This window comes from Bactrocera neohumeralis, unplaced genomic scaffold (assembly GCF_024586455.1).
Source record: "Bactrocera neohumeralis isolate Rockhampton unplaced genomic scaffold, APGP_CSIRO_Bneo_wtdbg2-racon-allhic-juicebox.fasta_v2 cluster10, whole genome shotgun sequence".
Classification (NCBI taxonomy): Eukaryota; Metazoa; Arthropoda; class Insecta; order Diptera; family Tephritidae; genus Bactrocera; species Bactrocera neohumeralis.
Window position 1 is genome coordinate 13,413,206 of NW_026089623.1, and position 13,218 is coordinate 13,426,423.

General features: G+C 39.8%; 1 protein-coding gene across 1 annotated transcript in view; it reads right to left on the minus strand.

Moving 5' to 3' along the window:
* LOC126765182 (uncharacterized) overlaps window positions 1–13,218 on the minus strand; it is a 177,257-nt gene that overhangs the window by 33,077 nt on the left and 130,962 nt on the right. Inside the window, exons 11-12 of the mRNA XM_050482761.1 lie at window positions 9,288–9,897; window positions 8,643–9,227 (exon numbers count right to left, since the gene is read on the minus strand). Of these exons, the coding sequence (XP_050338718.1) occupies window positions 8,643–9,227; window positions 9,288–9,897 (1,195 nt within the window). The remainder of the gene's footprint in view (window positions 1–8,642; window positions 9,228–9,287; window positions 9,898–13,218) is intronic.

A 13,218-nucleotide genomic window follows, 5' to 3' on the forward strand; every position in this document is an offset into this window, starting at 1 on the left:
TACTAATTTCTACATATTTATACTCTATATAAGTATTATATTTTCACATCTTCATTAGAATAATACAAACTTAATATCCTATATACATACTTTAAAGTAAACCATCTTGTGAGCTGAATAAAATAGTATTGATGTGTATCGCACTCTAACCAATATTTACCGTTTAAAATTAAACATAGATAAGACAATAAAAAACTTTAACTTCCGTTGCTTCTATGCTAAAATACCCAACACAAATAAGGAAGTTTCCATAGAAGTACTTAATTTTAAACCTTCAGTTTGTATAGCTGCTATATCATTTAGTGTTCTGATCTGAAAAATGTATGCTGCCAATAATCTATGTTGAATTTCGTGAAGATGTAATGTGAAAAATAAAAATAATGCACTAGTTTGTTTAAAAATGGAGGACGGAGTGGGGTGTAGAAGTTCGCACAAGTGAGCAAAGTTCTCTGAGCGCCATTCACTTGGGAATGGCCAGAAACGATTCTTTAACATACAGCTTAAGCAGCTCACGACTTCCAGCCTTAGACCAAGTATCCTCTAGGTAGACAAAGAACATACGTTTGAAGGCGACGGTTGTACACTAGGTTTTGGATCCGCAATGTAAAATAGTGCAAATTCGGTGTTGGATTTTTGGTAAGAGAGAGACTCCGCCGCACTCACCTCGGTGGATGAACGTCTAGCCACAATCGGCATCACAGCGAAGATCTTCAATATATCGTAGATTTACGCCTACGTCGCGACGGAAAAGAAAGACGAAGTGACCAAAGATGTCGTCTATGAGTGCTTGAACCGTACATATGCCCAAATCGTGCTTAGCGACTTTAACGCTTGGGTAGGCAAAAAAGAACAGCATTTCAGGCTCCTTACGTACAGACTTGGAGCGATGAGACGTGTTGTGCCAAGAAACAACCTACATTCGAGGTGCAGATGTGAATAGAAAAGGTCCCAGCCTCTACAAGAGTGTACAACCGCTGGCATATGCCGATGACATTGATATCGTTGGCTTCAGCTACCGCACCGTTAGTTCTGCTTTCTCCACACTGGATAATGAAGCGAAGCAAATGGGTCTGGTTGTGAACGAGGTCAAGACGAAATATCTCCTGTCATTGAGAAGTAAAGTAAGGCAATTGAGAAGTAAAGTTCGTTGGACGACCAAGTGGAAAGGATCTGGCTAGACGTGAAATCTCTAATTTGCGCCAAATAGCGGCAGAGAAGAATGACTGGCGCGTTGTTATAAAGTCGGCTATAACCGCGTAAAGAAGTTTGTTTAATCTATGCTGAATTTCGTGAAGATGTCTTGTGAAATAAAAAATATGCGTCATCTATTAAAGTCCGATGTCATCAGAGGGGCTTCGACTTTCGACTTTTAAAAGGAAATTATTATGAAATTGACATAATGAAAAAAAATTTTTTTGATAAACCCGAACGGTTTAAATACTGGTGGGGTAAATTTTGATTTTCTCAGGTAAACTCGAGAACTTAGTTTGAAGCATTTTACACATTAGTAATACTCCTTATTCGGTACAAAATTTGTTATAATAAAAGTCAGTAATATAGTATATATGAGATAGCTATAGTAGTGACCCAATTCTAACTACTGTTGGCATTACATACAGAAACCTCTGCTCTCTGCAACAACTTAAATATTGGCTGATATATATAATACAGGGTCAATCCTTTAAAAGACTTTCAAAATAGGCTCTTTCTGTGTCGATGCACCGCTGAGAGACGAGGTGCATGTTGCTTGGATTTCCTCTGTCGTCTAAAATGCTTGCCCTTCATCTTCATACTCAAAGATCCATGACTCGTCAGCGTTATTCAAAAATTGTGGGTCACTTTCACTTATGTTCAAATTGGCACACTTCCACTCCCGCATTTTTTGGTCGTCAGTGAGCACTTTTAGGGCCATATTCGCCCACACCTTGCGCATGTTCAAGTGTTTCTTCCCAATGAACCACAGATTTTTTATAAATTTAACTGGGCCATTAAACGAATACTTAGTCGACGGTCTGAGTTCAAAACTTTGTGCATACGAGTCACATTGTCGAAGTTTGTCTAAGTCGCAGATCTCCCAGCACAGTCTTCATCAGCGGCCTCTTTCCGGCCCTCCAAAAAGGCCTGGTGCCATCGAAACACACCACTTCTTGCTAAAGCAACATCTGGGTAACCCTGCTTGATCATATCAAACGTCTCTGTCGCAGATTTACCGAGTTTCACACAGAATTTTGTACTTCCAGTAATGGTTGTACTACTGTGCCCAAAAAATAAGGTGACATTGTATTTATTTTGAAAATTCCTTATTTATTCTTCCAAATCAATTTCATCCCCTTCAAAGTAATATCCTCCCGATGCAATGCACTTATGCCATCGGATTTACCAATCTTGGAAATCTGGTTGTAGTCACTTTCCGGGATGGCCTTCAGTTCCGTCTTCGCTGCGGCTTGAATCTCCTCTATCGTATAAAAACGGTGTCCCCGGAGCGGTCCTTTGAGCTTGGTGAACAGCCAGAAGTCGCACGGCGCCAGATCAGGTGAATACGGTGGTTGCGGAACGATATGGGTTGAGTTTTTGGCGAAATGATCACGAATTACGAGGGCAGTATGGGATGGTGCATTATCGTGGTGTAAAAACCAAGAATTGTCTTTCCACAATTCCGGCCTTTTTAGGCGGATAGCGTTACGCAAACGACGCATAACGTTCAAATAATATTCCTTGTTGACTGTTTGACCGGTTGGAAGGAATTCATAATGCACAACACCACGTTAATCGAAGAAAACAGTCAACATGACCTTGATTTTTGAGCGAGTTTGGCGCGATTTTTTTGCTCTCGGCTCTCTTTTGGCACGATATTCGCTCGACTGATCAGTTGTTTCGGGGTCGTAAGCATAGATCCAAGTCTCATCGCCAGTTATAATGCGTTTCATGACAGCCTGGTAGTCGGAAAGCATCGTTTCACACACTTCAACGCTACGCCTTTTTTCCAAAAAATTTAATGTTTTCTTTTCATCATTAGCAAGGTCTCTAATTGTCGATAATCGTCGATAATCGACGGTTTTTCAACACCAAATCTTTGATTTGTTGGACGTGAGCTTCGTCGGTTGAGGTTGATGGTCGCCCTGGACGCTCTTCGTCTTCGACACGTTCACTCACTATTCCACTTGTAAACTATTTTTATACTCTCGCAACAAAGTTGCTAAGGAGAGTATTATAGTTTTGTTCAAATAACGGTTGTTTGCAAGTCCTAAAACTAAAAGAGTCAGATATAGGGTTATATATACCAAAGTGATCAGGGTGACGAGTACAGTTGAAATCCGCATGTCTGTCTGTCCGTCCGTCCGTCCTGTCCGTACAAGCTGTAACTTGAGTAAAAATTGAGATATCATGATGAAACTTGGTATACGTATTTTTTGGCTCCATAAGAATGTTAATTTCGAAGATGGGCAAAATCGCAAACTGCCACGCCCACAAAATGGCGAAAACCGAAAACTATAAAGAGTCATAACTAAGCCACAAAAAAAGATATTAAAGTGAAATTTGGCACAAAGGATCGCCTTAGAGAGGGGCATATTTGGACGTAATTTTTTTGGAAAAGTGGGCGTGGCCCCGCACCCTACTAAGTTTTTTGTACATACTTATCTCGGAAACTACTATAGCTATGTCAACCAAACTCTATAGAGTGGTTTCCTTCAGGCATTTCCATATACTGTTCAAAAATGGAAGAAATCGGATTATAACCACGCCCACCTCCCATACAATGGTTATGTTGAAAATCACTAAAAGTGCGTTAACCGACTAACAAAAAACGTCAGAAACACTAAATTTTACGGAAGAAATGGCAGAAGGAAGCTGCACCCAAGCTTTTTTTTAAATTTAAAATGGGGGTGGCGTCGCCCACTTATGGACCAAAAACCATATCTCAGGAACTGCTTGACCGATTTCAATGAAATTCGGTATATAATATTTTCTTAACACTTTGATGACATGTACGAAATATGGGTGAAATCGGTTCACAACCACGCCTTCTTCCAATATAACGCTATTTTGAATTCCATCTGATACCTTCTCTGTATAATATATACATTAGGAACCAGTGATGATAGCGGAATAAAACTTTACAAAAATACGGTATTTGAAAAATATGTAAATGACGGATAATGAAATCTCGATTATCACTTTATCATGCGAGAGTATAAAATGTTCGGTGACACTCGAACATAGCCCTTCCTTACTTGTTTAGACATAGCCTCATCACCAAAGGCTTTCTGCACCATCCTCAACGTATCCGCAGCAAAAAATTGATTGTCCGTAAACAAAATTTAATGCAAATTCTTTGCTCAACAAATTTCGATATCTCAAAAAACGAAAAACTCACTTTTAGCAGTCACAAAACGACACGTATCTCAAACACTAATGAATATTTTGACATGAAATTTGACATAAATGTGACTGACAGTACTACCAACCTAAAAAAAAAATGATTCTCCAAATCCTTCGACGCGCGCAGTTTAAATTCAAATGTCACCTTATTTTTTGGGCCAGTATTTGAGTGCCAAAATGCATGGTTGAGTCCAAACTACCAAATTTTATTATAATCAAAACATAGGGTTTTATTTCAATTCGCCTTTGGAAAAACTTGTACTTACAGCTGAACCTTAAGCGTCAACTAAATTTAGCCGCATACACACCTTTTCTTTCCCACTCCCTTCAAAGTTTTAAAAGCTTAGTCAAGAAAACTTCAATTTCATTGCAATTATATCTGGTAAGAAATAGTGCCTACCAAGCAAACTACCAGAACCAAACGACACTGTCAATTCTAATCGGATCGGACCAAAACGGCAACACCGAATGTGAATGTATAAAAATGGTGGGTATGAACTTTATATTCGTTATTTAATAAAATAGTGTACGAATTGGAGTATTGCTTACTATGTATATAATAAAAAGTACTGGAAAGCTCACTAGAGGATTGAGTCTCGTGTAGAAGTTCACCTAAGTGAGGAAAGTTCTCTGATCACCATTCACTTTGGGCTCAAGTATCGTCTGGGTAGCCTAAGAACATCCGTGTGAAGGCGAGCTAAAATCAGAAGGCGAAACATCCCCACCGCAGTGCTGTGCGCTGGGTTTGGGACCCGCCACGTAAAAATCGTACCCAATGAAAAGGAACAAAAGCCTCGGGTGAGTGACCCCCCTTTTGATGACGACCATAGTAAACGAATTAAGGACTATGATTTGAGGGCATGCAACTAGAATGTCCAGTCCCTTAATTGGGAAGGTGCCGCTGCCCAGCTGGTTGATGTCCTCGTTTAAGTGAAGGCTGACATCACCGCCGACCAAGAAATGCGATGGACGGGACAAGGACTGAGACGAGTAGGTCCTTGTGGCATTTACTACAGTGGCCATTGAAAGGAGCGCAAAGTTGGTTTGGGATTTGTGGTGGTAGTGAGACTCCGTCGCTGAGTACTTTGATTCACCCTGGTGTCTAGCCACAATCCACATCAAAGCAAAGCTCTTCAACGTATTGCCGATTTGCCCCCGACGGAAGAGAAGGACAATGCGACCAAAGATGCTTTCTATGAGCGCTTGGAGCGCACCAATGAGAGCTGCCCCCGCCACGATGTCAAAATCGTGCTTGGCGACTTTAAAGCCAGGGTGGGCAAAGAAGGTATTTTTCGCACTACGGTCGGTAAATTCAGCCTCCACGACGAAACATACCCAAATGAGTTGAGACTGATCGACTTCGCCGGGGCCCGAAATATGGTTATCTGTAGTACTAGATTCCAGCATAAGAAAATCCATCAAGCCACATGGCTGTCGACGCAGACCACCATCTTGTTGCAGCCCACGAGGAGTGCCGGGTTGCAGCGGAGAGAAAACAGGTTGCCTACCTCACAACGTTACGATCGACCGGATGGGATAGACACCGAGAGTTGAAGAGGGAAGCGAGACGCATTTGCAGACAGAAAAGGAAAGAGGCCGAAATGAGTGAGTATGAAGAGCTTGATAAGATGTCCGACAGGAGTAATGCTCAAAACTTCTACGAAAAGATGCGGCGGCTAACTGAAAGTTTCAAAACCGGAGAATACTCTTGTAGAACCCCCAAAGGTGATCTAGTGATCGATGCCCAGAGCATACTTAAATTATGAAGGGAACACTTCTCCAGCCTACTGAATGGCAGTGAACGCACAACGCCAGGAGAAGCCGAACCCGATTCCCCAATTGATAACGATGGAGCAGTCCTTCCAGTGTATGACCAGGAAGAAGTTCGAATAGCAATTACCCGTCTGAAGAACAACGAAGCAGCGGGGGCCGATGGATTACCGGCCGAGCTATTCAAGCACGGCGGCGAAGAACTGATAAGGACCATACATCAGCTTATTTGCAAAATATGGTCGGACGAAAGCATGTCCAATGATTGGAATTTAAGTGTGCTCTGCCCAATCCACAAAAAGGGAGACCCCACAATCTGCGTGGCTTTAGTCCTGGAAAATCAACAACCGGCCAGATATTCACCATATGCCAAATTTCGGAAAAGACCCTTGAAAAGAGAATCGACACACACCACCTCTTCGTCGATTTCGAAGCTGCTTTCCACAGCACGAAAAGGAGCTGTCTTTATGTTGCGATGTCTGAATTTGGTATCCCCGCAAGACGTTGAGCAACACCAACAGCTCCGTCAGGATCGGGAAGGTTTTCTCCGGGCCGTTCGATATAAAACGAGGTTTCAGACAAGGCGACTCCCTATCGTGCGACTTCTTCAATCTGCTGCTGGAGAAAAGAATTCGAGCTTCACAACTTAATCGAGCAGGTACAATCTTTTATAAGAGTGTACAGCTGCTGGCTTATGCCGATGATATTGATATAATCGACCTCAACACCCGCGCCGTTAGTTCTGCTTTCTCCAGACAGGACAAAGAAGCAACGCAAATGGGTCTGGTGGTGAACGGTAAGTCATCAAACAAACAGTCGTCGCACTCATGACTAGGCACCCACGTCACTGCTGACAGTCATATCTTCGAAGTCTTTCGTCTCTCTTGGAACCAGCATCAACACCATCAACAATGTCAGCCTGGAAATCCAACGCAAGATTACTCTTGCCAACAGGTGCTACTTCGGACTGAGTAGGCAATTGAAAAGTAGAGTCCTCTCTCGACGAACAAAAACCAAACTCTATAAGTCACTCATAATTTCCGTCCTTTTATATGGTGCAGAGGCTTGGACGATGACAACAACTGATGAGTTGAAGTTGCGAGTTTTCGAGAGAAAAGCTCTACGAAAGTTTTATGGTTCTGTGCGCGTTAGCCATGGTGAATATCGCATTCAATGGAACGAAAAGCTGTATGAGACATATGACGACATTTACATAGTTTAGCGAATTAAAAGACAGCAGCTACGCTGTGAATGTATGCGACGCTGTACCTGCCGGGGGAAGCAGAGAAAGAGGAAGACCTCCACTTCGTTGGAAGGACCAAGTGGGGAAGGACCTGGCTTCGCTTGGAAAATCCATTTGGTGCCACGCAGCAAAAAGAAGAAACGACTTGCGCGTTGTTGTTAACTCGGCCATAATCGCGGTGTCTACGCCAATTAAGAAGATGGTTGAGTTTACACTAAATGATTGGTTTTACACAACAGTGCAAGAGTATAGTGCACTTGGCCTTTCCTTATTTATTTTAAATATTTTCCAAAATTTTATAGGTATATTTATATATATATTGTACTATTTATATTTCAAAAGAACGAATGGCAGGTTCAAAAAAAAAAAATAGCGGTGCCACGATGTAGTTAATGTTAATTTGATGTGACTGGCTAAATGAGCCTTATCGCCTGCCTCACACCACACCTACACCCATCACTAACACGCACACTCACCTCGACATCACCACACTCCACTTCAACACCACCCACACGCGAGAGCCCAGGATCCACACACACCACTCCACTTAAAAAGGGTCAGCCTATTCGCGGGCCAGTTCAGATTCGACCGCGTTTGAATCAACGTCGCTTTCGCGCCACCGCTACGCAGCGTTCCATTTCCAAATATTAAATTTTATTGTAAATTGAAGTTAATTATACTAAGTGAATTTATATGTAAAAACAAAAAAAGAAACCCCACAAATCAAATGTTGATGCAATTGTTAAAACAAATACAAGTCGATGTTCAATTTATATTGTTAAAACCAAATATACCTACAAGTGGTGAATCCCGAGGATTTTTATTTTAAAATACATAAGGCTAACAAGTGTTAAGTGAAGCGGGCACTGATTACAACAGTGACGATATACTTGTTTAGTACGTTAGATATATAGTTAGCACACTTTAAGTACTATGTAAGTTCCAATATGGTGAATTATTAGATAATTTGCGGTGTTAGCATGAAATAATAATTTGAAGTTGCGTTTTTGATTTGGCATAGGTATAATATTTTATAAGACATGTTAACTATACCTACATATATATAATATATGAAGGTGGTGCAACGGACTCTTTCCAAAGCTTTAAATGTTAGATTAAAGGTATAGGTTAGGTATAGTATTTTTCTTCGTCTTTAATCTCACATTAAATTTTAAAAGTACATCTAGAGATAGTAATTATAAATACAGTTATTATATAATAAGAATATACAAATAGCAAAAATATTTACCCAATATTCAATCTCCTTATTTTTTAAATCAAATAATACCAATAATTGTCCCATTTTTTCCGGAAAGTATTCTCTTTTATAAAAAGAGTTTGATTCTATTTCGAAGTAATAGGGTCGTTTGGTAGAGGACGCATTAAATTTAACGTCTAATTCGGAAGCGTTATGATAAGCCATAAACTGCATGATGTATTTTGTACATCCAGCGCCAAAATTTAAATTTCCTAGAGATGTACTCATTTCGATCAAATGTTCTAAGTCGGTAGAGTAGATTACAAATAATTTGAGCTTTATTAGCTCTTTAATCCCTCGATAAAAACGGACCGTCATTGTTAAATCTTTTTCCAAAAGATAATGTCCTATATTGAGAGTTATTGTTTGGTTATCTCGGTCGTCTGGTCGTAATGGTTCATTTTTCCACATAAATTGTGTGTGCACTACCTTATTGCCACTATTGTCAACTCCAAACCACGCAAATGAGGCATTTGAATTGAACGAATTTATTGTTGTTAAGTAACTGCCATTTACTACTAAATTACGTTTTGGATATGATAATTCTGCCAAAACCTGCCGCCAGCTGTTCAAATTCTGAAATTCAAATAATAAATCATTATCAAGTAATTGTTTTCCATACTAAGTGAAAATTACTTTATTTGAGATTACAAGGTTATATCCGATCCAAGCGGTTTTCGATAGTTCCAGTTTACTTCGACGATTAATTTTATATTTCGAAGATATTTCAGAGGTCGTTGTTAAAATTATAGTACGATTTGGGTGAATAACCAAAACTTTAGTTTCTTTGTCATTTCCCAAAATAACTTCATGCAATTCCCATGTAAGGTTGAATTTTTTTGGGTTGGCAAAATCAAAAACCTCTAAATGTTTTATATTTAAATAACAATTTTCCTTGCTCCAGCCAGTGCTATTTTCGAAATAAATACCCATAGGTTTAATATTATTCTCTAAAAAAATTTCAGTTATTTCTTTAAAGATTGTCAGGTTTTGCTCTGAACGTTTATATGTTCCATTGAGAAATATTTTTTCATTGTAAAAAACTTTAAGAATACCGTTTTCACTTGTCTGTTTTTGAATTAGCTTATATTTAATGTCAGCCAGATGTCGTGTATTTAAGGGTACTACTAACGAAACGTCTCCCTCAAAAACATTACTTAAGTCATGTTGTGACCGTAAATGACGTAATTTCATGGAAGTAAAATCTGTTGGCCAATCAACTCTGCAAAACCTTTGGCAGTATCCACTGAAAATAAATAAAAAAAAAATTATTGAAAACGAACTTACGAAAGATGAAAGTAACTGTATTTTTTAATAAATCATTCTGACAATAGTGCTGTAAGAAAGTACGTACCAATAGCTATAAATTTTCTAACCAAATGATTTTCGCTTACTTTTTTTCATTATCATCATCATCCACGATATAAACACAAACAAAGGGCAATATTTAATGTATTAAATATTTCACCTGAAGAAAAAGTCCAGTAGAGGGTGAAAGTGTTTATACTAAGTATAGGACACCAGAGTATGCAGCCGCATCTGCAGCTTATCTTTTTTAAAATTTGGTCTCGCCACGTACCGTGTTTAATGTGCACACCGCACAAACCACTAGGGATAAACCTACCAACCTATGGATAATGAAGTCATGTGTAGAAGTTCGCGCAAGTAAGGAAAGTTCTATGATTGCCACTCACTTGAGAGTGGCCGGAAACGATTATTTCACATATGGCTCAAGCAACTCACGACTTCCGGTTTTTGACCAAGTAGCCAAAAAACATCCGTTTGAAGGCGAGCTAAAGTAATAAGGCGAAACATCCCCTCCACAGGGTAGTGCGCTGGGTTTGGGGACCGCCACGAAAAAAACATGATTAATGAAAACAGGAAAACAGCCTTGGATGAGAGACTCCCTTTTGATGACGACCATGGCAAAGGCACTATGGATAACGATATAAGGGAAGTCACCTGGACTGTCCGGTCCCTTATTTAAGAAGAAGCCGCTGCCTAGCTGGTTGATGTCCTTGTTAGAGTGAAGGCTGACATCACAGCCGTCCTAGAAATGCGATGGACGGGACAAGGACTGAGGCGAATAGGTCATTGTGACAATTACTGCAGTAGACATATTGAAGAGTGCAAATTATCGCTGATATGCGCCCTCGCCTCGACGAAAGAGAAGGGGCCGGAAATATGGTCTTCTGTAGTACTACTCCAGCATACGAAAATTATCAAGCTACCTGGCTGTCTCCGGATTGAAAACCCACCATCCAGATCGATCATCTTGTGATAGACGGAAGAAACGTCTCCAAAACAAAATACGCACCCGCCTCTGTGCAGCAAAACACACACGTCAACAAACACAACGAAGGTTGACGTCGAAAAGCTGCAATCAAAACAGACTGCCGAACAATTTTCAACAGGACTCGCACTCCTGCTCTCTGAGAGCACTCATCAGCAACTCAATATAAGAGAAATGGGAGATGGCATTTCAAACTCCTTACGTACAGCTGCAAACAAAATCATTGGTTTTCGGAAAAGGGAAAAGAACAGCTGATACGATGAGGAAAGCCGTGTCGCACCGGAGAGAAAACCAACTGCCTACCAACTGCCTACAACATTACGATCGCTCACAACACTTGCGGGATGGGATAGATACCAAGAGTTGATTAGGGAAGTGGGACGCATTTGTAGACAAAAAAAAAAAAGAGAGAAGCCTAAATGCGTGAGTACGAAGAGCTGCAAGCTGGTCGACAGGGTCTACGAAAAAATACGGTGACTAACAGAGGGTTTCAAGACTGGGGCTTAGTCTTGTAGTACCAACAGAGGTGATCAGGTAACCGATGCTCAGAATATACTAAAGTTATGGAGGGAACACTTTTCCAGCATGCTGAATGGCAGTGAAAGCATAACACCAGGAAGACGAACCCGATTCCTCAATTGATGACGATAAAGCAGATGTTCAATTGCCTGACCATGAAGAAGTTTGAATAGCAATTGCCTGTCTGAAGAACAACAAAGCGGCGGGTGTCGATGGATTACCGGCCGAGCTTTGCAAACTCGGCGAAGAAGAACTGATAAGGGCATGCATCAGCTTCTTTGTAAAACATGGTCATATGGTCATATGAAAGCATGCCCAACGATTAAAATTTAGGTGTGCTCTACCCAATCTGCAAAAAGGGAGAATCCACAAGCTGCGCCGTGGAATAAGTTTATTCAATATCCCATATAAGGTTATAGCGAATTTATCTATTTTATTCAGAAAGATACACTGTTATGAGTAAAACACGCTCTCTTATTTCCACTGTGATCACTCACATATTGGCCACAAACTCGGCCGGAAGTTCAAAAATCTCCATGTTAAGTATATGGATGTTAAAGGAAGTATTGGTCCGACTCAACCCATTTTTTGCAGGCAGACATACCATTAAGAGTGAAGGATTATCCCTTAAATCCAGTTATATATATCACACATTGACTGACGTTTTCAATCGAAAGTCAACTATAGGTACTGGTGTCCACATATTCGGTACCTAAAAATTTGTTGGAAAATTTTTACATTTCTGGCGCATTTAGTTATTGATTAGCCGCGCTTTTAATTGTTTTGAACAGTACCGTTATATGGGGAGTGGGGGTTTTCATCCGATATAATTAATTTTTACACTATCGGTAGTAGTTCTTATAATATTTGTGCTGTGCGAACTTAGTTAGGGGCGGGGCCACGCCCATTTTTTCGGAATTTTCAATCCACAGGTGACCCTTGCTACTGTGATCCCCTGTGCTAAATTACAGTTTTATATCTTAATTTAGTGCATAGTTATGGCACTTTATATGTTTTCGGTTCATGACGATTTGTGAGCGTGGCAGTGCTCCGATTACGCCCATCTTCGAAATCGATTTTTTTTGTAATATTTAACCTGTATACCAAGTTTCCTCCAGATATCTTAATCATTTTCACTCAAGTTACAGCATGCACGGACGGACGTACGGACAAACAGACAGTCAACTTTTCTCGTTCAGAACAGATCATTGTACATATGTATATGTAGTAGAGTGATTCAAAAAAAATTTTTTTTTTTTCGTTTCGTACTTGGAAAAATAGGTTCTTAGACACCTCTAAGAAAGCCTCTCCAAACATGAGTTTTTAATTGTAACGGGAAGGTCCTCCTACATACAGTTTTCTATTTTTCCTTATTATCAGATTGAAAAATTTATATCTCGCTTCCAACTACGTGAAAAAATATCTTGTTCCTTGGATTTTGTAGGAAATTGAATGCTCTACAAAAAAGGTCCATTATGATTTTTTCGTAAACCCAACCGTTTAAAAGATATTAACGGTTGAAGTTTGATTATTTTTGGGAAAATTTTGTATTTCTTATGAATTTTATAACTCAATGAAAAAAATCATTATGAATAAGGTTTTTGGAGAGGCTTTCTTAGAGGTGTCTAGGAACCTATTTTTCAGAGTATCAAACGAAAAAAAATTTTTTTTTTGATCCACCTTAATATGCATTGATGTTTGACGATGAATATCTCGTAAACGCTTAACTTAATCGAAAAATCATATGAGACCATT